At 39.7% G+C, this 25,799-nt stretch overlaps 1 protein-coding gene across 4 annotated transcripts; it reads right to left on the reverse strand.

Moving 5' to 3' along the window:
* Positions 1-687: 687 nt before the first annotated feature.
* On the reverse strand, positions 688-18,509 carry TMEM19 (transmembrane protein 19). Of its 4 annotated transcripts, none has more exons than XM_075080798.1 (7): positions 18,455-18,509; positions 18,025-18,163; positions 8,873-8,986; positions 7,208-7,345; positions 6,624-6,878; positions 5,283-5,492; positions 688-2,433 (listed from the first exon to the last, which is right to left on the reverse strand). In XM_075080798.1, the coding sequence occupies exons 1-7, from the start codon at positions 18,503-18,505 to the stop codon at positions 2,270-2,272; spliced, it is 1,071 nt and encodes a 356-aa protein (XP_074936899.1). In that variant the 5' UTR covers positions 18,506-18,509; the 3' UTR covers positions 688-2,269. The 4 variants fall into 4 exon arrangements, with proteins under 4 accessions (XP_074936899.1, XP_074936898.1, XP_074936901.1 ...); XM_075080797.1 differs by having other exon boundaries at positions 18,013-18,163; XM_075080800.1 differs by having other exon boundaries at positions 18,013-18,163; positions 18,293-18,464.
* Between the last annotated feature and the right edge of the window lie 7,290 nt (positions 18,510-25,799).

Genomic DNA, 25,799 nt, shown 5'->3' on the forward strand with positions numbered 1-25,799 from the left:
CCTCCTCTTTTTCTCACTTTCCCTTTTACCTCCTGCATTTTCTGTCTCTCCAAGTAGCACACTTGGTGGTGCCCCTGTCTGCTCCCTTCGGAGCTCAGGAATGGCTCTTAGTGACACAAACCAGTTTGGCAGTTTGTCACTTTCTGTAACTTCTTCCCTGTATCTCCTGCCCCTCCCCCCCGCTAACAGTTTTACAGCTACTAAGCAGTTAAATGTAATAATATTTGCATAAGCCATACTCCACTCAATGTAATACACCAGAGTTAACACTGTCCTTGTTAGAGTTCAAGAGCGCCCAGATCTTTCTAAATACTGGAGAGCTATGAGTATGAATTTCAAAAGCAACTCGATGTCATCACTGAAACATGGCAAATAAAAAATTCTCAATAATGGCCTCTGAAGGTCCTAGCAGCAGGAGTTAATTCAGATCACACACATTCATGTAACAGATCAAAGCATTTCATGCTGCTGTGAATTTAAAATCACAGGTGTCTTCTCACTACGGCAAGCTGTTTTTCAAATGAGACCCGTATTAAAAGCTGACCATGTCCACTTCAGTGTTTGAAAGTATACTTTGTTTCAGGAAGCAAAAGAATACAAAAATAAGGCATTTACTTGAAAGAACAACTATCTTACAAAAATTGTGTCTTTCCTAATTCTAGAAATCACAACAGTATAAATAAAATCTTAAAAAACTAATACAGTGTTTATTTAGAAACAGCATAAATCCAAGCAGTGCATAAAATTCTCAAGTGTTTATTGTTACAGCTTAAGTGCATATATTCCTTTTATAATTTTGTGCCTTTCCACAGGAACAGACATACAGCAGCCACACAGTTTGTTCTTTTCAGAAAGCTCTTACTAGTTTGAAATCTCATCAGCATAACTGGATAATACAGTAAACCAGTTCCAGTGATAAATTCCAGATTTATACAGACCAGATTTCAAAAGAGTAAACTCAGCATGGAAGGTGTTCAAATTTTTGAATATTCCCAAAAAAGGTGACATAAGATGCGTTTCAAGTGAATTAAGACAGGCAACACACAAGACATTTGTAAAAATATCAGCTGTTTAATACTAAATCCTCACCTATCTCTAAAGGTAAAAAGAAAAAGCTTTCTTTAAGTTGACAGTATGGGCCCTACCTTCTGAATGTTGACAGTGACAGGTTATTATGAGGGTATCTCTAAAGTTTAAATGCAATCTGTGCTGGCTAAATTGCTTTCACCTCTTCTATAAATGATGGAAGATGGTATCACCTAACACAGGAACCTGAGCACCAGAAGTTATAAACCATTTAAAAGTGGGAATTTAAGTGAGACTTTCCCCATTCACTACAAGGATAACCTCTGTAGCTTCTTTGGTTGAGGCCGTCATCTTTGAATAGCAACCCCAAACAACATGGGGAAAACTTTACAGTTTGGTCAGAATGCTAAGCATTATGGAACAATTCCATGCTTACGGAAAGAATGTTCTATTTCTAAAGAAATGAGTGTGAATTCACAACTGTGATCCTTAATTTTAGATAATTTAGAAAGTACCACAGTATCGACAATCATCATAAATATCATTAGTTTAGAAATAAAGATGTCAAAAGAGCACAGGCAAATTTATTATCCTTACTGGAAAAACTAGTGAGTTTTTATTTTAAATTTAGTCTTTTGCTTCAAACATCACAAAGTGGCATCACTTGTACCAACCCTATTCTCAGGGAAGCGGAGATAGTATCAGAATACAGAATAGTCAACAAGAATTACTTCTTTCCCCCCAAAAAAACGCTTCCATAAAACCTTATGTACTGTAGATGATGGGAAATACCAGAATTCACCCATTTCACCTGTGTTACCACTGCCTACACACAGAGTACATTGTGCCTGGCTTGGACAATTGCCACAATGCTTCATCCCACAGACTGATGTAGATCAGACTTCTATTTCCAGCTCCTTACCCTTCCAGATGCTGGAGACTGGAGAGAACACAGATGCCGACCTTTCAGCTCCATGAGGATAAATTAAGTGCTTCACCTCACTTGGCAATGATCTACATCCATTTCAAGAGCAGCAAGAACATATTGACAAAATCCCTTCCTTGCCCTGACAGATGCCAATTGCCATATGAAGTTTAAAGCCTTAGCAGGCTGAGATGGAAAGTCCTTTGGCTCTCTGAAAGTTTCCAATCCCTCCCTTCGAGGGAGTCCAAACAGAACTGTCTGGAGTTTTTGAGTAACATTGAACATATATGAATCACGTGCAGAAAACCTTAAACCATTTTAACTCCTGGGCCAGAAACACCACGCCACGCCTGGAAGCACCAAAGCAATGATTATAGTAGAAAAAAGATTTACTGCGTTATTGTCTAATATAGGTTTTCCAGATATGTGCTTGGAGTCTTGTGTTTGGTGGTTGACAACCATGCCAATACGCTGGTCAAAACCTGGGGAAAGACAAAAACCTTCATTTTACAAAGCCAAACAAACTGAAAACAAACTTTTTAATAATGTGTATGCGACTTCCTAAATTTAGTTTATCACTATGGTGTTAAACCTCTGTAAGAAAAGTCACCACCAGACTAAACTAAATTACAGTTTAGTTTAATCTGGTAGCTTCAAAGTATGGGATATAAATGCAATGCTTTATGTTAGAAGTTACTACTTTTGAAAAGTTAAACTCTGTCAGGTCTACTTCTCTCTTTACGTAGTTCCATAGCAAAAAAAGGAGTGAAACACAAGCTAAATCAGAAGAGGAAAAAGCTATTCCAAGAGCCATTCTAAGGCAAAGGATGCTGTTTTGAGCAGAAACAACTGATTAGCAACATGTATTTCCTGTCAGAAGATGTATTTGTTTCCAAAGGAAAATTACAGAAATAACATTATTACTTGATCTGACAGAAAACAAGCTCCTTTCAGAGGCTGAATTTAACATTTCTATTTACACAGCAGTTTTGTAATACAAGCAGCTGGATTTTTTTTCCTATTACTTAAGCCCTTTCTTGCTCTGCCTCTGTATTTGCAGTACTCTAGCACTGTGTTTCATTAGCTGCTAATGTACACACACCATTACCCTATGTTTTGTCCAGCTGTGATATTTTATATGCCAACAAAAGCATAAAATTCTAGGATGCTTGATATTAATGCCATCTGACACTACAGTGAAGTATTAACTGGGTATGTGCATATGCACACATTTAAGGTTGATGTGAAGACACGCTCCAAAACAAATCAGCGCATTTTTTAACAACATTATTTTCCTCCGTAGGTTTGCGTATCTGCTAATACCCACAACACGGAAATTTCATTTTGAGCTGCTGCTTTATTACAAAGTTTTCAGCACCTCAGACACAACTTAAACACACACCCCTCCCCCCCCGCCCCAAACCTGCTTGGCAGGTATATAGCTGGTATTAGTTACCTTTAAATCATACATTTAAAGCTAGCTTTGGGTAACGCAAAAGTGCTACAGAAAAAAAATAAATCAAAGCCTGATAGTTCAAGTCTGAACACTTGCTATGTTTTAGAAAGTCGTCAGGTTTCTTGAGAGATAAATTGGGAATAAGTTTTTATAAATATGTACCTCAAATGCACATAAAGCGTAGATTCAGAGCATACACAAGTAGGAAAGGTAATAGTGAGTCCTTCCATTAGCTTTGTTTTTTACAGAATTAGTATGGCTTCAGACTGATAACACAGGAAAATTTGAATCTAATTCTGCACAGCTATTGAGACAAAGTTTTATTCAAATGTGTGGGCAAAAAAAGACTATATCTCTTATAACAGTGGGTATCACAGACTAGTACATAAACCAAAATTAGGAGGATTACCAATGGGAAAAACACTAACAGAAGGGATTAGCAGTGATAGCATAATGCTTCCAAAAAAGACAGAATTCTTCATTACCACTGCCATATTTATTTATTGTTTTTCAAGATGCTGTGGAGAGAATGGAGTATTTCTTATGAGAACACACTGAATAGGGATTGGAAAAGTGGGTTAAGTAAGGAGGGACACAAAACCTAGCAGTGTGCACCACATGAGCAGCACTATTTCATCTATATCACAGCATATATACACACCATAGCATATATGTATATATAGTATGCATACTCCAGCAGTGCTCATGAATTTGTAAAAGAAATTGTGGAATTTGCATACTGTCCCTGCTGTAGCTAACAAAGTAAGTTGCTGAGCATGGAAAAATACCTGAAGTAAAGAAGAAATAGATGCTGACAAATGCAGGCATGCATTAGGTAGGTTTACCACATTCTCTTAATGCATCTGCCTCACGAGGAGCACAAAACGTTGTCTGAGTGCTTAAGTGTTTTTCCTCTTTAGTACAGAAATATCTAAAATGTCTTAAAACGGTCAAATACTTCATTGTATTTTGGACTTTCCTGGAACTACAAGGAATAGAGCATAAAAACTGCTGGAAAGCCAAATCCACAGCGTCAACAACAGTTTGCAGTTCTCACTGTGATGGTAGGTTTAAAGGACTTGTATCTCCAGGCAGTTCATCTGCATGTTCAAACCTCCACTTCCAACAAATAAGTATACTGACAACAAAATCTGAAAACTTAAGTTCTCTCTGTAAACCAGCTGTTAAACAGAATAGTATCAGATACAGTCTTAAAACAACTTTTAAACATAGGGTAAGCCTACAGTTTAGCCTAACAGTTGTCTGAAATAGTGAAATAATTTAGAATTAGCCAGCCAACTTTTTTCTTAGAAAAGGACATTTTTCTTTTTTTTTTAAAGTCACAGCTAGTTTGTGATAAGCTTAACTTGTAGGAATCAGTACTCTATTAAGCAGTGAAAGAAACCAGAACATAAAATATTGTGCACATTTTCTGGGAGCTTTTCTTATTTAATTCTTAAAGCTGAGACTATTGCTAAATTTTCAGAGTTAGAAATGGAGCTTTTGCAATGACAACTTAATCTGAGTGAAAGGGTAAAATTAAGCTGACATTTTCTCTTATAAAATGTTACCATAATTAGATACATAGGATAGAAGAGGGCAGCAACTGCTTTTTCCAAGGTAACATTGGAGATCTCTGGTCTCTTTCAGTCATCAACAAGACAGTAACATAAATAAATAAAAAAGTGGAAAAAGACCAACTGCCCTTGCTCTTGTTTTCATTATCATGTCCATCACTTTGGTTCCCTTTGTCCTCTGTGTTGCTAATTCTGTATTTTTTCCATTTAAAAATCATGTCCTCAGCCCTTCTGGAAATTCAAGTCCATTTTTAGGTTACATTAGGAGACAGTTAAAAAAAAAAAGAGAGAATCTTACCGCTGTATTGCATCGTAGCTCCCAAATATGAATCAACAATTGATCCCAGTAAGCCAGCTGCTGCACCAAAGACAATAATGGGCCATTGTGGAGCAAATACTTCCAGATCAGTCACAAAAATGAGTTGTGTTATGAAGTAGGCTATACCTACTGCCATGCCGCCAAGGCAACTTGAGAGCAGGCCCACTAAAGTAACTGCTCCATTAGTACCTAAATCAAACAAAACCAAGCTGATTTACAAACTGTTTCTTAATCACTTATATTTGTTCAAATGTTTTATATTAAATCAGAACTGTGTTTATAGCGATCTTCCCCCCCTTATATCCACAAGGCTCTGCTACCACTGCTTTTATTTACAGTCCCCATTATGCTGCTGAGAAGCTTAACCTGTACCATCACAGCCTATTACTATTCCTTTTCCTTTCGCTACGGCAGTTACCTAGACATATTCCCTAGCATTAAATTAAATAAAAACAGATAGCACACCTCACAATGTCACCTGGTATTTGTGTGCTGTAAGGGGAGGGGGCGGGGCTGGAGAAAAAGATATACGCTCCAAAAATACAGAGCTTGAGACATGCATGTTATTAAAACAACGCCTCTTTCAGCAGTATACCAAGATATATTTCACCAACAAATTTAGAAGAAGGAGCAAAATCCATCAGCAGGAAAATGTTTGACAGCTCACTGAATGAAAATCTGAAGAACACTTATAAAAAGGAAAAAAAAAATGCTTGCGCATTTAAATCCTATCTCACAAGATCTAAAACTCAGAACAACATGCCAGCAGGACTCGAAAAAGACAGGCTGCTTTAAGGTAGCAGGGTCATCCACTCTGCAGACAAGGTTTCAGACAGGAGGTTCACTTCATCCACCCTTGGTAAGATGTTAAAGGAAGTGAGAGATTTGGTTAAGAAGTTCTATAGTGCCTCTACTGAACATATATATATATATATATTCTTCTACTGATTAAATGCCAGATTAAAATGCCTGATTAAAATTTTAATGTCTGAAAAATTCAGATGATGACCTGCATTCTTTATATTATTGACAGCATAAACAATTCTAGCAGTACCGGACATGAGTAGTGACAGCATTCACTCAGCATGATTTTAGCTCCCTGGATGCTATGTCGGTGTGCCTTACCAATAAGATGCAGCAGGAACACAACTGAGTAAATGCCATTTCAGAGAATGCATTCCTGCTAGTAATTTCTAATCCCAGATTTCTGCTGTTTGTTTTTATGGGACTTTTTTTTTAACTGTTCCAAGTTGGATGCAAAATTCAAAACAAATAAGCAAAATATTAAGGCAAGAACACGTAGAACAGGTAAGACCTCACCTACTGGAACCTCTTCCCAGGTTGTTATCAACCTTGGCTTGCGTTTACTCATAACACTACCGATCTCTGAAGCCCAGGTATCACCAGCAGAGCATGCCAAAGCTCCCAAAAGGGATAAGCACATCCATGATGCTGTGTATTGCTCTGAAAAGTCTATCGGAATTTCACCTGGTCCATTTTCTATCATATATAAGACAGCCAGCTCAGTAGGAACACCACCGTTACAGAATACTTGCACCCAATTCCTCTGTCCACCTAAAGATGACAAAAACTAAATTTTAGTATTTTCAGGCAAAACATTTTCACAGGCAACAGGATGAGACAAAAGCAAAATACACATATATAAAGCTTAAATGTAAAAGACTCACTTTCAAATCAGAAGCTAGATAGCAATTTATTAAATAGAACAGAGGGAAAAGCAAAGTTGCTTGCTAATGTTCATAGGGATAAGGGTGGAGGGGAGGCATGACAACAGTGTTTCCTATTCTGCATGTTATATCCCACCTGAGCTTTTGAAAGGAAGAGGAATATGCAGTATTTATTCTCCACAAGGGATCTTCAAGAATTAAAATGTTATGACTTACCTTCTTTGTATTCTGAATCTATTTGCTTCTTTATATCTTTTTTCCATCTAGTGAGTTTTGAAGAAGTAACAAAAAATACAAACAAAGAAGTGAAGAAACTGTAATTTGCAACCGTAAGGATAAATCCAACCACCAAACCTATGAAGGAAAAAAAACCACTATATGAAGTTTCCTCATGTACCAATGTCTGCTTTGCAAAGCAATTATTTTGAATCTCTTGAATATGAAGATTAGCTTCATGATAAACTTAAGACAATCATGCAATATAAGAATTACTGTAGTACCTAAGAATTCCAGTGACATCTTGACTGAATAAAAATAAGTTATGTTTATAATTTTCTCTTTGATTTTATTGGTAAATTGCTAATTTAACTGCTACTGCTAAAGTGCGTGATTTTTTAAGACCTTCTCTTGCCACAAATCAGTAACACTGTGCAAAAATAAAAGATAGAGCAATTAAAAAAAAGAAGCCAAAGGATGTCTCATTGACATTTAAGTACCGTGCCTGAAGAATACAATTATTTGTATAAGAAGCATATATACAGCTGTGGCTGTGTCTTCATCAGCAAGTTGATATTCAGTTTGGGAATCAAATCCCTCCCCCAAGGTCTTTAAGATAACCTGGATAACCCTTCTCCATATCTTAACAGCTGCTACTTCTCCCTTCTGTTCTTCATTATTTCTGTTTCTGATTTTTATGTCACTTTTTTCTTCCTGTAATTTTCTTAAGTGTTTGAGCTCCAGGATGTGCTTCCTTTTTATCTCCTCCTCCACAAGGGAGGTCTAGTTCTCACTGCCCACCATGAGATTACAATTCTTCACGTCTGAAAGAAAACTGGCCACACTTAAAAGCAAATGCCCATATAAGCTGGCTAGTGAAGCTGTTATGTTAAGAGGTGAAAACACAGCAGAAGAGAAAAGATGGGGTTTCTTAATTTAGAAAATGCTCCCCTTAACTCACAGACAGAAAAAGATTCACAAAATGGCTGACATGGAAGGAAAGGATTTGAGGTCCTGCTTCTTTCCATTGACCATCAATTCAGACAATGACACAAGACAGGCATTAATCACCTGACATGGAAATCTCGCATCAGATTCCAACAAACACTATTGTACACTATGTTGGGGTTTTTCTCACGTGGTCAAGATAAACCTTTGCTGAAACAGTAATTTGCTTAAAGGAAGTACAAGTTTAACTTTCTTCTCATTTTGGGGAGGCAAAACCCACCTAAATCTGCTTGTATTATGGAAAGAAGAACCGTTATCTTTACTGGTTTCCTACCAGGCAGGTAGGCTGGTGGCATGGCTCAGTTTTATGGTATTTCTTTACCCCGCCTCTGCCATTTCATTATCTCTATGTGAATCCATCTATAAATTCAACAAAACCATGTGATTTAACTGCATGCTGTACTGAAGATTAAAACAATCTTACAGGTTTAAATAAGTCTAATAATATTAACCAAATTAATTACAAACAACAGAAAAAAATAACTTGACTATTTAAACAGGCATGAGAAAAAAAATCAGTATGAATTCAAGGTATATATACTTACATTTATACTTTTATTATACCAGGTAGGAAAGTCTTAAAAGAATAGTATGTACAATAAAAAGGACCTTAATTGAGTTTATTAAATGTTTAGCTAAATAGTCTCCTATACATACCACCCAATGCACCACTGTGGTCAAGACTCTTCTTCTTAAAACCCTGTACTGCAATTATTAGTGGAACCAAGACTGAAAAAAGCCAGCGCCATGGAGAAATGGGCCGTAAAGTACCTGATAAATCAAACAAAATGGTTACAGATGATCCTTATAAAGCGTTTTTAATGCCTTTATATCTTAAAAGTAATTACCTTCTGGTATATATTTAAAATCTGATCTTAATAGAGATTAAACTTTTTACCCTTTAGAAGAAATATATTCTTATCAATGGAAGACAGAAATATCTGCAATTATCTACTAAATTTTTCTATTCAGCTTTCACAGAAAAAAGAAAATATATTAAATTCACTAAAATTAATTACAAAGAAATAGCAAATGTGTCAAGAAATAAACATGGTGATATTTTCCATTCTGAAAGGGATTTATAAACTCCAAATATGAACATGCAAAATGTTAAGACCAGCTGATACTTGATTTGGATTGAACAGATTAGTTCAGATTTCAGAAATAAAACCCCCACCCATACATCCACAGTAAGTTAAGTAGGATTGAGTTTCAAAAATGAGTAAGATTCAAAATAAAATGCCAGTTAGCAAAATATGTAAAGACACTGCAAAGCAACTTTAAGTAAATAAATTAGTGCAAGAGCTTCCCTCATAGATCACATTATGACTGATTCTCTGGTAACTACAATAACAAATCTGAATTTATTATTATGATTCTTTTTTTGATGACATTTCAGAAAATACGGCAGCAATAAAGGCAATGAACAAGACTGTCTATGGTCACTAGTATTTTTTACCATTGATCTTTTAGATAGCTTAGATCTTTTTGGATTTCAGTAAAGCTTTCGATACTGTCTCTCACAGTATCCCCCTGGACAAAATGTCCAGCATAGACCTGGATAAACACATAATGCAGTGGGTGAGCAACTGGCTGATGTCTCAGGCTCAAAGGGTCATAGTAAATGGGGTTACGCTGGGCTGGTGGCCAGTCACTCGCGGGGTTCTGCAGGGATCCATCTTGGGGCCCGTACTCTAATCTCTTTGTAAATGACTTGGATGCAGGACTGGAAGAAATACTAATTAAGTTCCCTGATGACACAAAACTGGGAGGAGCTGTTCACTCTCGAGGGCAGAGAGGCCCTCCAGAGGGATCTGGACAGGCTGGAGAGCTGGGCAATCACCAACTGTATGAAGTTTAACAAGGGCGAGCACCAGATTTTGCACCTGGGGCACAGCAACCCTGGATGTACATACAGACTGGGGAACGAGAGGCTGGAGAGCAGCTCTGCAGAGAGGGACCTGAGGGTTCTGGCTGACGGCAAGTTGAACATGAACCAACGGTGTGCCCTGGCAGCCAAGAGGGCCAACCATGTCCTGGGGTGCATCAAGCCCTGCATTGCAGCCACTCAAGGGAGGTCACTGTCCCGCTCTGCTCTGCGCTGGTGCACCTCAAGTACTGTGTGCAGTTTTGGGCGCCACAGTACATGAAGGATATAAAGCTACTAGAGAGTGTCCAGAGGAGGGCCATGAAGTTGGTGATGGGTTTAGAGGAGAAACTGTACAAGGAGCAGCTAAAGTCTCTTGGTTTGTTCAGCCTGGAGAAGAGGAGACTAAGGGCAGACTTCATCGCAGTCTGCAGCTTCCTCACAAGGTGAGGAGCAGGGCCAGGTGCTGATCTCTTCTCTCTGGTGACCAATGACAGGACCCGAGGGAATGGCAGGAAGATGTCCCAGGGGAGGTTTAGGTTGGGTATTAGGAAAAGGTTCTTCCCCCAGAGGGTGGTGGAGCACTGGAACAGGCTCCCCAGGGAGGCAGTCACAGTGCCAAGTCTGACGATATTCAAGCAACACTTGGACAACGCCCTCAGAGACATGGTGTGAATTTTGGGGTTGTCCTGTGCAGGGACAGGAGTTGGACTCAATGATCCTTGTGGGTCCCTTCCAACTCAGGGCGTTCTATGATTGCAATGTAAGAAAGTCAGAACAATATATTAGAAGCTTTACCTTAATTTTCAGGCCATCCCAAATACCAGTGTTTTTAGGAAAAGACATTCTTGTTTACCAAAAGCTTGGTAGCTTTTGGCTATGAAAAGCAGGCAACTTTTTTCATCATCTACGTATTCTGAATTGTTCCTAGGATGCGCCTAATGTTGTCACTTTGATGTCTATGACATAATTTATAATTTTGCACTATGTTAACAGAAGGACTGCTGCTACTTGGCTGACAGAAGACTTCAGAAGTAGTTTCATGTCTATGCAGAGAGAACATGTCAGCATGCATACAAGCAAGTTAATAGCGTTAATATTACTACCATATCCTTTTAATTCTAGTTTGGAAAACTTACATATTCTGTGATATTTTAAAGCTTAGCTGAGCTACAGTGATACGTGATGTCATCTAATAAAACTAGCAGGAGGTCCTGCAGTTTGTATATACATTTATTTTGTACACTGATTCTGTGCTCCTGCTGCTCTGTGAACAAATCATCAGTTTAATCACAGCCTCACTGATAATTTACACTGATGCAAAAAGGGAAGTTTAGATGCTTGGCCTTTTTTTACAGTTTAAAAAAACCCATATACCTCTTTTGTTGGTATCCAGAACATTCTGATTATTTCCACACTATACTTGCTTGAAAATACAAGAACTTCCAAACTGGATCAAGCCAAATATCTGTCTGAATCAGAATCCCATGTGGCAGTGGTAAGCTGCATATGTGCAGGGCAAGAGTATAAGGAATACAGACTGATCTCCCCTGTTTTACTGGCAGCTTTTATGTTGACATTTCTAAAATCCCCCATATATTTGTCCAATCCGTTTTTAAAAACAGTTACAATTTTCATTTCCACAACCACCCACAGAACTGAATTCTGGTTTTAGATGCACTGAAAAAGGCCTTTCAAAAAGCTAAACAACAAAGATCCTGCTGCCTCAACTTTTACCAGACATCTGCTAAATTTTATGACCAACTGAATAATTATTTCCTACCCACATTCTTCCTGCCATTCGTGACCTATACAGATGTCTCATTTCTATGCTGAAATATTTTTACCTATTTAAGTCCTCTTCAAATGGGTGCTATTACCTGTTCCAATCATCCTTGCTGCCTTCACTGTTCCTTTCTAATTCTGCTATGGGCATTTTGAAATGGGATGACTGCAAGTGCATGCAGTAGTCATGGCACAGATACACCAATATTTTACAATGTTTAACAATGTATTGATTTTTTGGCTGAATGAAAGGTGTTTAATTTAGAAAAGAAAAAAAAGATGAGAATATATTAAGTAAACAGGATTATGTAATTCCCCTCCCCCGATTACCTACGTGTATTGAACCAGGCTACTTATCTCTTCAGTCATGCAGTATATTAATTATAGACAGCTGTGGTGTAAAACATGTTTTTGCCCTGCTGCTCCCTGTTCTTCTCAGCATCTTTTCTTGCATTACTATCTGATCACCTTTATCCACGGTAACCACACTCTTGGGTCCCCATCTCTACCATAGAGTAAATTCTCAGGGAGAACGTACATCCCTCAGGACCTGAGAAGACATCCATTATCCTTAAAATGGATGTTCTTACGACTTTATTAACCCTAAATTTTTCACCAAAAGGGCTAGTCCTAGAAACATGCAAAGGAAACTAGGAACCCTTAAAAAATTAAACTTATTTCAGCAAGCCACTCGGTTCCCAAAATCACTCTAAATTTTTGTATTTAAGGAAAGGTAGCCACATGACATACAAGTCAGATGTTATATAGTCTGGTTTCCACCTGAATATTTATCCTCAAGCAAGCCTGAAGTTGTCTAGTGCAGTCCTCCTTGTCCTGTCTGTTCCTCTAATCTACAGAAAATTTGGATCAGCTGAGAATCACAGATGATTTAGACTTCTTTTTCTTTGCTTTGTGTAGTCCCTTTCCACTGCATACGCATGCATAGCCCCTTCCCAACCTGCAGCAGTGTAGACAACTAACGGCACTCTTTGGAACGTTGCAGAGACTTGTTGAAAAGCATGCTACATCCAACAATTTCATGGTTTGTAAAACATATTTACTCTGAGAAATTTCTTCTTCTCTGAGGATTCTCTAGACTAATTCTTTTCCGCTTCTACGTTCCGCTGTCCTCCTTGTTGTTTCTTCTTAATTCTATATGGAACAGTGCAATCAAACAGCTTTAGTGACAAGATAATTTCTTTTTGCTTGCACATGCTTGCATGACAAATTGTTTTCTTTGTGGCACGGTATATTCAGCATGGACTGAAAACAGATATTTAAGCTAGGAGATACCCTTCTTTTTATGCGAGGTGATGTGGCCCCAGATAGCGGGGGAACCCTTTTCACTGATTTTTGTTCTGACAGCAGCTGCAGCTGAATTGCCACATTACTCAATTCCTGCCTTGTGATTTCACGTGAGTATGGACTTTAGGTTTAGATATTTGCTAAGTGAACAGTACGTGCAAATTTAGGGGTGGCAAAATTAACAAGACAGCTCTGAGCTTTGTCTTTATTTTGTTTACTGGTCAACATAATTTAATCAAACTGAGCTTCCTGCTACAGTTATTCAAATATTTGGTTGTAGGTTATTGGTTTTTACACAATCACAGAATGGTAGGGGTTGGAAGGGACCTCTAGAGATCATCTCATCCAACCCCCCCTGTTTGAGCAGGGACACCCAGAGCAGGGGGCACAGGACCACGTACAGACAGGTTTTGAATGTCTCCAGGGAAGGAGACTCCACAGCCTCCCTGGGCAGCCTGTTCCACTGCTCTGGCACCCTCGTAGAAAAGAAGCTTCTCATGTTTAAGTGGAACTTCCTGTGTTCCAACGTGTGCCCATTGCCCTTGTCCTGTCGTTGGGCACCACTGAAAAGAGTCCAGTCACATCCTCTTGACACCCACCCTTTAGATACTTATAAGCATTGATAAGACCCCACCCTCAGTCTTCTCCAGCCTGAACAAAGACAAGTCTCTCAGCCTTTCCTCATAAGGGAGATGCTCCAGTCCCCTGATCATCTTTGCAGCTCTCCGGTGGACTTGCTCAAGTAGTTCCCTGTCCTTCTTGAACTGGGGGGCCCAAACCTGGACACATTACTCCAAATGTGGTCTCAGCAGGACAGAGTGGAGGGGGAGGATAATCTCTTTTGACCTTCTGGCCACACTCCTTTTAATGCACCTGACAGAGCTAACAATCGCAATACCTTGCACAGTTTAAATCTATCAATTCCTTGCTTTCATATGAAAGCAATTCTACGTAATCAGAGCTTCTGTATTTGGAAATTGGGAATTGAAGAGAAATAAATTATTTCAGGTCTAGTATTAACATCTATGCAAAAACGGCCCACCTGTTATCCTCCTTGTTACACAGAGAATAAACCCACCTTAGAACGTTTTGAAGTATTTAACTGGAAGTTTGTCAACCGCAAAACTTTTTACAAGAAAGGATTGTTTTTAATTATATTCTTCACTGACAATTATTAAACTGCCAAGACAGCCCACTTGAACAACTCCCAAACAAAAAAATGCTGGTTTTCAAAACTATAAATAGTTTACTTTTACAAACAATGAAGTTATTTTCTCATTGAAGTATCTAAAGAGCCTTCTAAAAAGCTATTTTCTTGAGTTCCCAGTTTGTTCCCTTTGCTTAGTCAGTCAAGTCACTACAATCTGAATTTAAATATGCTTGCAGCATGATACCCAACACCAGCTTCAAAAGAACATACAGACCCCTGTAATTGAAGCAACATAGCTAAGTTTTGAAATACTTGGAATACTTTACAAATAAGACCATTTTAGAACTTGCTGTATGTGATTAGATAGAGGGGAGTCTGGAGACACTGTATCCTTGAGTAGAAAAAATAAGGTAAATGTACTAGAATAAGCTAGTTTCTTATCAGTAAGAATTGTGTAACCAAGCCAAAAATGAACTGAGCATGCCCAGAGACTGAGTTCAACCAGTGAACACAGTGAGGAAGACTATCCACAACCACCAGAGGACCCTGGAAGGCCACCAATGAACATGAATGCACATGCATTAAGTACATTTGCATATGCGTTCCAAGAATAATATGAATATGGTAATTACTTCTTAGAAATTTAATGAATATGTATATTTTGACTGCATATAACCCCTGTAGTAGAGAAACTCGGTGCACACGCTAGGCAGAGCGATACCCTCTGCGCCCAGTGCCACAATAAAGAATGCCTGCTTTCTAAAACTACAAATTGAATTTTAGAAGGTTCTTAATATTTGCTGACTTACAGTATCAGAACAGGAAAACAATATCCCACTCAGCTGTCATAATTCCACACTATTCCATAAAGCACTTGTGTCCATAGCAACTTATTTTCTAAGGAGACAATTTAACAATTTCCTAAACATATTTGTTTCCTCCTAATTCCAAAACACTTACTAAAATAAAAGCAGTTAATAAAGTTAATAAAGGAGTTGTTATTGTCCAGTTAAAAGGTATTTTATTTTAATCATAAAACTGACTCAATAAATTACTGTCTTAGCAGTAAGATTCTTACAACCTTTATATTCTGTCACCTCATTTTGACTTCAAATTGCAAGACACAAATTTCATTGCAAAAGATGCCAAAAGTACATCTTACAGAAAACCGAAATTTAGAAGTCTGAGAAGAAACTGTTCCTTAATACTACAGCTTAAGTCTTCCATCTTTGCAGTCAGAGAGACAGGAAAGCTATCGATTACATCCTGTACTACACTACTTTCACAGTATTTCATTACCAGAAAAAGTACAAGAAAGCCAGCCTACCAGGTGAAAGTGTTATGACTGCTTTCTAAAAAAGTCAGCCCTTTCAATCCTTTCGAACTCAGTGTAAGGCTGTCAAAAATATACTTTTAAGTTGAAATCCATCTCAGTAAGATTTCACGTGACAGTTTGTTAAAAAACCCCAAAGTTTTAAAAAGTAAAGCGAGTTGCTAATGTAGATTTTGAGCTAAAAAATACAAAATCATGACAAGTTATTTATCACACCTGCGATAGAAGTATAAGACACCACAAGTCTATAATTAAAGTGGGTTTCAAACTCATAGAAAGATTTTACACATGCACAGCAGGTTGTCTTGCTGGAAAGCTAAACATGATGGTACTGCTGATGCAAAAGTTTTTGGTGAAAGCCTAGAGTTTTGCAGATATACAGGCTCCCTGGTACAAAGTAGGGCAAATATATTTCACAGTAAAACACTTGCCATTGCAAGCACAAAGATTCACAAGACAAAAAAAAATCCCTTCTGTGTACTGAAAAGCCCCAGAGCTGTAGGAGGTGCACAAGGGAGTCTTGCAGCCAAGAGCCAAGTCAAAAACTCAAAAGACAAGCACCAGCTGTATATGAAGAGATCTCCAGTGCTCTAGTCTGGTACTGCTAATCACAAACCATGAAGGTTCTTGATATTCACTTGTGAGCAGTACCAGAACACAACGGGGTTATATCTGTTTGGTTAGCAAACAGAATTTTCATATTTTTAAGATAATTTTTAAACAGACCTTTTTGTGTTTCCTTGGGGGGCAGGGGGGAGAAGGAAAGAAATTTGGTACTAAATTACTACTAAAAGTAAGCAGTTAAGACTCAGCTAGAACACATTCATCGGTTTATTATGGATTCTTCAACACTCCAATTTTAACAACATTTTGGTCACTGTTTGGTGCTTAAGCATTAGTATGAACTATAAACTGTAAATTAATAGATGTATATTTGTAGTATTTTTATATTTATGGTTAAGGACTGTGAATTTCATTGCCTTTATGGGCTGAACTTATTTAAGTTATCGCTCCCACTTCATTAACCCCACTCTTACTATACCCTTCATTCACCTCCTCAAGCCAAGGTCTTTCCATAGTCTCAGACAAATGGACAACAAAAGTTATGTCCTTCTTGTTCCACAACCACTCTCTGCAAGCAGGAGGATTTGTCTGTAGTCTCCTCCTTTGTATCCGTCCCCACCCTGATTCACCTGGCCTCTTCACTCTACGCTGTCAATTCTCAACCACATTAGACAGCAAGGACAGGAATACCCGAGAGGCAAAACTCAGAGAGCTATACCTATCGAGAGCAGACACACACAAATGAAGTTGTGTGTTTAAATCAAACTTGGCTAGCAAACAAAACCTGGTTGTGAAGCCTGCTTCAGCATACCTTCTATGTGTCTGGCATCTGACTACAAGCCAAAGTAGAAGTGTCCAAACAACACAGAAATAATGCTTTACCAGGACTAATAGCCCATCCTAAAACCTGAAGCACTGAAAAACACTGAGCAGAGACATCAAATTGCCACTGCAAAAGTCAGCTTTCACCAGTGGGATATTTATTCTAGCTTCTTCTGGATCCAGGGTGACACTAGGAAGTTGAAGAATGCATACTGAACCCCTAGGCACTCTCAGCAACACTGCAATGACACTGGAGCTCTTCTTGCATGAAATTGGCTGAGGTCTTACGGACAGTTCTTTACCTGTCCTGGGAAAGCAGTTAAACTCTTCTAGCCTTGAACACTCGCTGAAGGCAGTATTGCTGCTTTTGCACATTGCTGTAAAAATGGTGCTAGAGCTGAAATGATGGACCACAGAAAGTACTAGCGTCCTTGCAACTGCACACAACTAACAAACAGCCTGCCTAAGCTACCTGAACAGAACAGAGCTGGCTGTGTACGCCCATGACAGAAACTCCATGCACACATCCCTCTCTTCTTGCCCCACTTCCCCAGTTTCTCTGTTCCTTGACCAAAGAATGCTTCTTGCGTGCCCTGTTCAAAGGCCGCATGTCCCTTCCTAAAATTGTTTTGAAGGCCGGCACGCTCCTCCCATGCTGTCACTACTTCCCCTGACAGAGAAAGACATCTATCAGCTAGCTCTTTCTTCTCACTTTCATTTTTATCTTACTAGCTTTCTTTTAGGGAGATAAGCTGCAAAGGGCACCGACGTTATATTTTCAAGGGGATCCCCGGGCAGAGCTGCAAAGATGGGTACAGTGGCTGTTAACACCTTCTGAACCGTTATCAGCTCCTGCCAGGACTGTTTCCAGCGCTGCTGAGGACAGAAGGGGCTCTGCACCCCCTCTGCCACCCTCTACCCCCACCCGCCTGCAGGGGCTGGAGGGGAGAGCGGCTCGCCTCGGGACTTACCGTAGTACGTACTTGCAATCATGGACACGATCCAGAGAGCCAGAGAAATACAAATGAGCAAGTTCAGGACGATTATATTCGCCATCATCTTGAGGTATTCTTTGAAGAAATCCTCCTGGTAATAGGACATAGGAAGCCAGAGGGAGAACACCTGGCGGGGAAACACAAGGCGCGGCGCATCAGCAACACCGCTACCTCCTCTCATCTTCTTTTCCTCCCCTTCCTCCTCCTCCTCCTCCCACCCGGCCCGAGGCGCGGCCTGGGCCGGCAGCCATCGCACCCGGCATCTCGGGGCGCTGCGAGGCGACACCAAAGCGCTTCACTGGGAGGCGGCTGCGGCCGTCCACCACCCGCTCGGGGCGGGGCTGGCCCGCTCGGTGGCCGGTGGCCGGAGGCCCCTGCCCCGCCTCCCCCCTTCGCACCGCCCGGCTCCAGCACCGACCCGCTGCCCTAGTCCGCCGGCGCCGTCCCACGCCACCGCCCCTCCGCGCATGCCCCGTCGCCCCCGCGCCTGCCCCCGCCGGCGGGAAGGGAGGGAGGTGGAGGCGGCCGCTTCCTCCGCCGCGGCCGCCCCCGGGCAGCGCCCTCCCTTCCCGCCGTAGGGATGCTCCCGCGCCCCGTCCGCCTCGGCGCTGTTCTCCCCGCAACGGAGCCTTTTCCCCTCTCTGGGCCTCGGACGCGTCCCTCCGCCAGACGCCGCCAGAGTGATCTCCCGAAGAACATGGAAATATTCCTAAGCCATAACAATGAACCATGTGAGCCTGGGGAAACAGAATTTGACGGGCGGAGAAGGGAACTGAGAGATAGGGAAGCACTTGTTTAACGCTATATCCTTGAGGAGAGCTGAGAGACTGAGAAAAGGGAACATCCCGCCTCAGAAGGTGCTGAGGACAGGGTGATAAAGTGTGTAGTCAAGGAGAACAACTAATCGCGATGTTGATAAGAACTAAAACAAGGTGTCCTTTCGGTGAACTATCCTCATTCATAATACTAAAAATCACGCCCATAGGCCAGGAATACCAACGGCCATATCAGCCCCTTCCTCTCTGAGCATGCGTGGTAAATTCAGAGAGAATTGTACCTTTAAGTTGAAATTAGAAGGAAATTAACCAACTGTTAGCTGAGGGGGGTGGATATTAGCTGTGACTGACACATTTAACTGCATAAATGCCCTGTAGTGTCTCGGTGCGGGGTGCCAGCTTTGTGGGGTTACCACTCAGCACCCATCTTTGCACAAAAGTGAATTAAATAAAGCACCTCCGCTCTGTGTGTAGCTTGGCGCTGTGCACAGCGGGCGAACGAACCCGCTTTTCGGGATAAGAACAGCCCAGGCTTCGCCCTGCCCTGCCCTGCCTCGCCGTACAATTAATGTACGTGCCAAAGGAAGAAAGGCTGGTTAAACATAAATCCTATTTGCCCCTCTGTGAAATGAAAAGGGGAATGACACCACTGTTAAATGTATGAGGTTGTGACTAGACTCTTTTCAGTGGTGCCCAACGACAGGACAAGGGCAATGGGCACATGTTGGAACACAGGAAGTTCCACTTAAACATGAGAAACTTCTTTTCTATGAGGGTGCCAGAGCAGTGGAACAGGCTGCCCAGGGAGGTTGTGGAGTCTCCTTCCCTGGAGACATTCAAAACCTGTCTGTACGTGGTCCTGTGCCCCCTGCTCTAGATGTACCTGCTCAAACAGGGGGGTTGGACGAGATGATCTCCAGAGGCCCCTTCCAATCCCTACCATTCTGTGATTGTGTTGTATAAAGTGCTGGAACGTTGCAAAGTTCTAGAACATCAGAAGAAAGAGACTTAAAACATTTCCTGAAGTTAACTTGGGATGAAAGCAAGCCAAACCTGCCTGGTAGCTTTTCTGCAGGCATGCCAGAATTATTCCCAATACACTCGGCTATAAATGAAGGAGCTAACATGAGTTAGTAGAAGGACTCCATGGCTCCCACTTCCACACATTAGAGGCTTTATCAACAAAGCACAGGAAGACGTGAAGCTCCACAACTTTTCAAAAACCCTCCCTTCATTTTGAGGCATGAAATAAACAAGACGTTAGGCATGACAGAAACCAGTTTTGTAGTAGCATTTATATACTCAACGTTTGTTCAGTGGAAGGTAGACCAAAAACCTTCAATTTTACAAACACTGGTACAGATGAATCACCTCATGAACATCAATAACCTCAGGTGTTTGTTGTCATGGGCTTGAAGGGGTACCAGAATAGAATATTTGTTTTAAGTATTCAGCGAGAGGCAGAGTAATAGGAAAAAGTGAACTAAGAGTTCTTTTACATAGAACAGGAGTAGTTTTTAAGCCTGAAAATTCAAGTGAATAATCTTGGTGTAAGAGTTGACAATTTCCCTACCGAATTTAAGACTATTTCTGGCTTGTTGGCACCCACTCATCTTTGAGGCATGTTCTATTATGTTTCATTCAGCATCTGGAGTAAGTTTCTAACAGGATGTGAACACAGTCCAGGTTGTGGATCCTTTTGCAACCGAAACTTAGATATATTTTTGTGTTGTTGTGAAAAAAATACTCAGTGATGACTCAGAGCTGCTTCTTCAGATGTTGTCTAAACTAGGGACCATATTCTGCAAAGGTTTACAGATACTCGGTTTTAGCTGGAGACAGTAGGCCAGTTCCAGAGGTTAAAGTTAACACATGGGTGTTTACAAGGCACTGGCTCCAGGCAATTAGAGCAAAAATTTGGACCAGGATCCTTAGACAAGGGTATGCAGGCTTTATCTTATTTTCTGCAGTATATATGGATAATAAAGACTGGGAACACCCAAATTTTTCTCTGAACAAGAGATCCCCAAAACATCAATACTGATGTAGCAGGACTGACTTTGGTATATCTGGTCTTCCTTCTCACCTCCCAAATTTTCATTAAAACTCCATCTGAGGTCTTGGTTTGAGATCTGAAAATCAGGGGCTCAGAAGCTGCCCTGCTTTGTAAGAACAGGACATGTTTTAAAGGATAATACTGATACAACATTGCTTAGATGCTTCTGCTAAAATCTAAGTAACTGAATTTTTCAACCAGAACAAGATCAACTCCACTTAGACTGGTGGCTGAACAAGTAGCTGCTTGTTTAGGTGTAACCAACTCCCATAATTTATTCATCCAAATACACCCTTAACTGCAATAAATTGCTTTAATTTATTGCTTACTTTTTGTTTTCTAAAATGTACTAGAATTTCTGGTGGAGAAACAAAGGTTCCTGCAGGAATCATACAGCCCTGGATGATATCTGTGGGACTGTACAACCGTGGGACCATGATTAAAGGTAACACACAAGCTGGCGTGAAGAGGGGGCAGGTTTGTGGAGCTCTAAAGGACCTTTCAGCTGCCTCCATGGATCCCATACCTGTGCTAAGTAAGAGACGTGCCAGATTATTGCACTGGCTTATCCACAGACCTTGCATCTTGGCTTAAAGGCACAGCTGCTGCTGCTGGAGTTTACAGGAGCAAGAAAAGCAAGTTGGTACTGCTCTCAATGCCTAGCGTGAGAAAGGTTGTTCTAGTCATGAAATCTGGAACAACCATTGCATGAGTAATATTCACGTTGAGTTCTCTTTCAGCTCTGAGACTTTCATTAAATATGGCTTCATACATCCCTCTTCCAGTGTTTTCAGTTATATGAAAACAAAACATTTTCCTGCAGTTGTTTGGTACACATTAAATGTAACAAGTAGATTAGAAAATGAAAAAGAAAGGAACCCAAAGTTAGACTTTTTTTCTACATTTAGAGACTGAAAGAAGTAGCCACGTTTTTGAAAGCAATGTCTACAGCAGTTATTGTCATATGGTTAAAGTCCTCTTTTCTAGACGTTGCCCTTTGTTTTTACTAGGTCCTGCAATAAAACAAAATCACAGTGCTTTTAATGGGCAAAAGTGGGTTTTTTAAAATTTAAATGCCCATCTAGATGTTTACAATATTGTGAATTTAGAATTCACATACTTAAAATGCCATCTTGAATCCATAAGAATAGTATTATGTATATTTAGTACATGCAATACATACATTTCATAAACAATTTTTACTTATAAAACCCCACATTCCTCATTCACACTTAATAATATTGATAAGCTTGATAATTTAAAAAATGACAAGTAACAGTTGCTTGAGACACATAGACCTGAAAGCTTTTCCCCACACTTTCCTATACAAATACATACTTGAAATAAGAAAACTCTGAGAAGTTTAAATAAAAGTTAGCCTTATAAACTGCCCAATATTTAGAAGAAGAGTTTCTTCTTACCTTTTACCTAGATCTATAGGATGCAAAGCACGACCAGCGCAGAGTCTAGAAATAAAAATAAATACAATTTAATAGGAGACAGGAATGTGAGATGATTAAAGGCAGCATGACAAAATGAAGATAATAGTATGTTACTGTACAGAGCATGCCAATCACTCTTTTACATTCATTCTTTTCCTAGGAATACATTAGAATTTAGTAGATTTGCCATAACATAGCATAAAATTTCCAGATTTCAATGAAAATTTTAGAAGTAGACTTTCTGTTCTGCTTTGCTTTTCTGCCTTCTTTTTTGTATCTCTGAGATACTACTCTCCATTTCTCTTCACTGCTTAAGACGTTATCCATGTTTGTGAGGGCTCTGTTTTCATTATGCTATTCTTTTTTTCTTAGTGGTATAATATTCATAGTAAATGCTGATCTGACCATGGAATAATCCATTTCACCTCCATCAGCAGTCTTTTTAGAGGATAAGAAATATTGTTAATAGTAGGGGCAAGAAAAAAGATAAAGGGAGCTGGCCATTGGTATTTAAAAGCTGAACAGATGAGATTATTAATATTCTTTTGGAGACAAGTATTGTTTGTCTTACAGCTAATGTGGCAATGAAAGAAGAAAAACCCCTTTGATGATCTTGATTTTTACTTTCTTTTACTTAAGTTATTATTGGAGAAATCACCATACTTGGACATGAACTTTTATGCTCTATTTCCCTTGTTACACTCCACAAGAATTTTTATATATAGATATATTTGGAGGGGTTCAAAAAACGTGTAGATGTGGCACTTCAGGGCATGGTTTAGGAGACATGGTAGTGTTGGGTTGATGTTTGGACTTGGTGATCCTAGAGGTCTTTTCCAACCTTAATGATTCTATGATTCTATATTTACTTAAGGGAATATTGCTGCTTTTTATCTGTTGCCTTTATAGGTTTTGTGCTTGATAGAATGCTTTATGAATAATACAACTTGAAACTTAAATAATTATTTTTAAAATTCTTTTAAATGTCTTTTAAATAACTGAAAACTGATTGAAGACAAAATACTATTAAATACATGAGATTAAAAATCTGGACATGTTGTTAACATTGTTCTAAGTATAGCTACTTGCAAGGTCCTTCACAGCTGTAGAAATGACAAAACAGTAAGACTGTAAAGCTTTATGCTGACAGCATCATTAGATAGTCTACAGAAAACAGAAGGAAAAGCTTAATACCGCAGGCAAATACCCGTCTCAAGTAGAGCACCCAACATTAGTCAGCTGTGAAAATGCCAACCAAACTGCAAATAGTTATTTTCATACCACAGATGTTGCTACACTGATGAATTCATAACATTTTTGAGGCAGTCAAAAATGTTAGTGATTAATACTATAGAAAAACCATTCATAGGAGGATTTGGATTGTGTACTACATAACAACAAATGATGAAGAGTAAAGTAAATATCCAACTGCCTCACTGAAAAGAACAGAACACAGAATGATGCTTTAAATATTAAATTTCTTAAATACGTGTGGGTAGACTTTAGCTTTGTGTTGATTCAGTTTTCTCAAGGACAGTAACACCAATTAAATGTGTTAGTAATATTCTAAAATGTTTTTGACTTTTCAGAGCATCTGAAGTATTACTTTAAGCTTTCAGGATTGATCTGGTATTTCACTGGGCATGCCAAATTTATCAAAAAAAAGTTATTAAAAAGAAGTCATTTTTATTTCAAGTTAAGCATTTTGTACACTTCACATGCTGTGCAAAACTGAACTTATACCAGACAGAACTATCATCTTCCTTCCCCATCTGCAACTTCAGAACAAGGACTGTATTTTTCATAAAGCTTGTGAACACATTTGAGTATTACTGGAAACAACCATTAGAAGGTGTGGTATAGAGAAATGCTTCATGAATCTACATCAATTTATTATCCCAGTTTAGCAAACTTCTGCAAGTGCCTAAGTCTAAACATATTAGTCCTATCTGTTTATGGTAGAATGCTTTGCTGAATCAGTTCTAATCCCTATCTTGATCACTGATGGTCTGTGAACCTTAACAAAGGACTTCCCTATGCTTATTTTAGGGATGGGAAGGGGGGTGGTAGTTAATGAGGCTGTATTGGATAGTGTGGGACCTGAGCATGACATAAATGGTATGGGATAAGAGGTGGAGAATGTGCTGGGTTTGGCTGGGGTAGAGTTAATTTTCTTCACAGTAGCTGGTATGAGACTATGTTTTGGATTTGTGCTGAAAACAGTGTTGGTAACACAGGTATGTTTTAGCTATTGCTGAGCAGTGCTTACACAGAATCATGGCCGTTTCTGCTTCACAACCCACCCCACCCCACCAGTGAGTAGGCTGTGGGTGCACAAGAAGCTGGGAGGGGACACAGCTGGGACAGCTGACCCCGACTGACCAAAGGGACCACACCATATGACATCACGCTCAGCATATAAAGCTGGGGGAAGAAGAAGGAAAGGGGCATGTTCTGAGTAATGCCATTTGTCTTCCCAAGTAACCATTATGTGTGATGAAGCCCTGCTTTCCTGGAGATGGCTGAACACCTGCCTGCCCATGCGAAGCGGTGAATTAATTCCTTATTTTGCTTTGCTTGCATGTGCAGCTTTTGTTTTACCTATTAAACTGTCCTTACCTCAACCCACGAGTTTCCCACTTTTACTCTTCTGATTGTCTCCCTCATCCTCCTGGGGAGGAGTGAGCGCACAGCTGGGTGCAGCTTAGTTGCCAGCTGGGGTTAAACCATGACAACCCCTTAAGCCTTTTGAGTTTATCTGGAGAGAAACTGGGAGGTTAGGCTACTCCAGGAGGAATCTAGCTCAGGAACACCAAACCTGCTTTAAGAGATCAGTACCAACATACGGTATGAGAACAACCATGGGATTGGCGTCAGAGCTGTATCATTGTTCTGTGTCACCTCGCTAGGTAGAGCATAGTCTTTGTTGACAGAATAATAGCTATGCAAGGGAACAGGATTGGCTGGCTTTTAGGTTTGATAACTTTTAAATGATTCAGAGTCATTAAGTTACATACATTTTTAGCCTGTGAGAACACATGTCCTTCCACATCTGCCTCAACCCAAGTGGGTGTGACTTCTCATACATGATTCAAATCAGCAGTTTGACCTGTTTAGGCAGACTGTGCAGAAGTGATGGAACTACACGCATATATATTTTTTTCTGCATAGATCAAGCTGTTAGATTTAAGGTTTTCAGCAAGAGAACTCTGTCACATTTACCTCTGGGGTATTGAGCAGAATTGGAGAATTCTGGCAAATACTGCTCAAGATTTAAGATGACGAACTTTTTATTGTGCTTAGAATAATTTGTAAGAGATACTGGGGGAGGGGGGATGAACCAAAGCTAAATCTAGATATGGAATAAAGTTTTAAGAAAAACTATTGTTCTCCAGGTCATTAGTGACTACGAGGCCTGGATTCTCACAGGTTTGCCAAGCTCACATTGATCTTAGTTGGAAATGGGTGCCTAAATATCTGTGAAGACAC

This window comes from Phalacrocorax aristotelis, chromosome 1 (assembly GCF_949628215.1).
Source record: "Phalacrocorax aristotelis chromosome 1, bGulAri2.1, whole genome shotgun sequence".
Classification (NCBI taxonomy): Eukaryota; Metazoa; Chordata; class Aves; order Suliformes; family Phalacrocoracidae; genus Phalacrocorax; species Phalacrocorax aristotelis.

Coding starts and splice junctions, on each gene's coding strand:
- TMEM19 (XM_075080797.1), bottom strand. CDS start 18,505: ATGCGCGGAGGGGCGGTGGCGTGGGACGGCGCCGGCGGACTAGGGCAG. Junction 8,987..18,012: donor GATTGCAAGTACGTACTACG/GTAAGTCCCGAG, acceptor TTGATTTATCAG/GTACTTTACGGCCCATTTCT. Junction 5,493..6,623: donor CTGGGAAGAGGTTCCAGTAG/GTGAGGTCTTAC, acceptor TGTTTGATTTAG/GTACTAATGGAGCAGTTACT.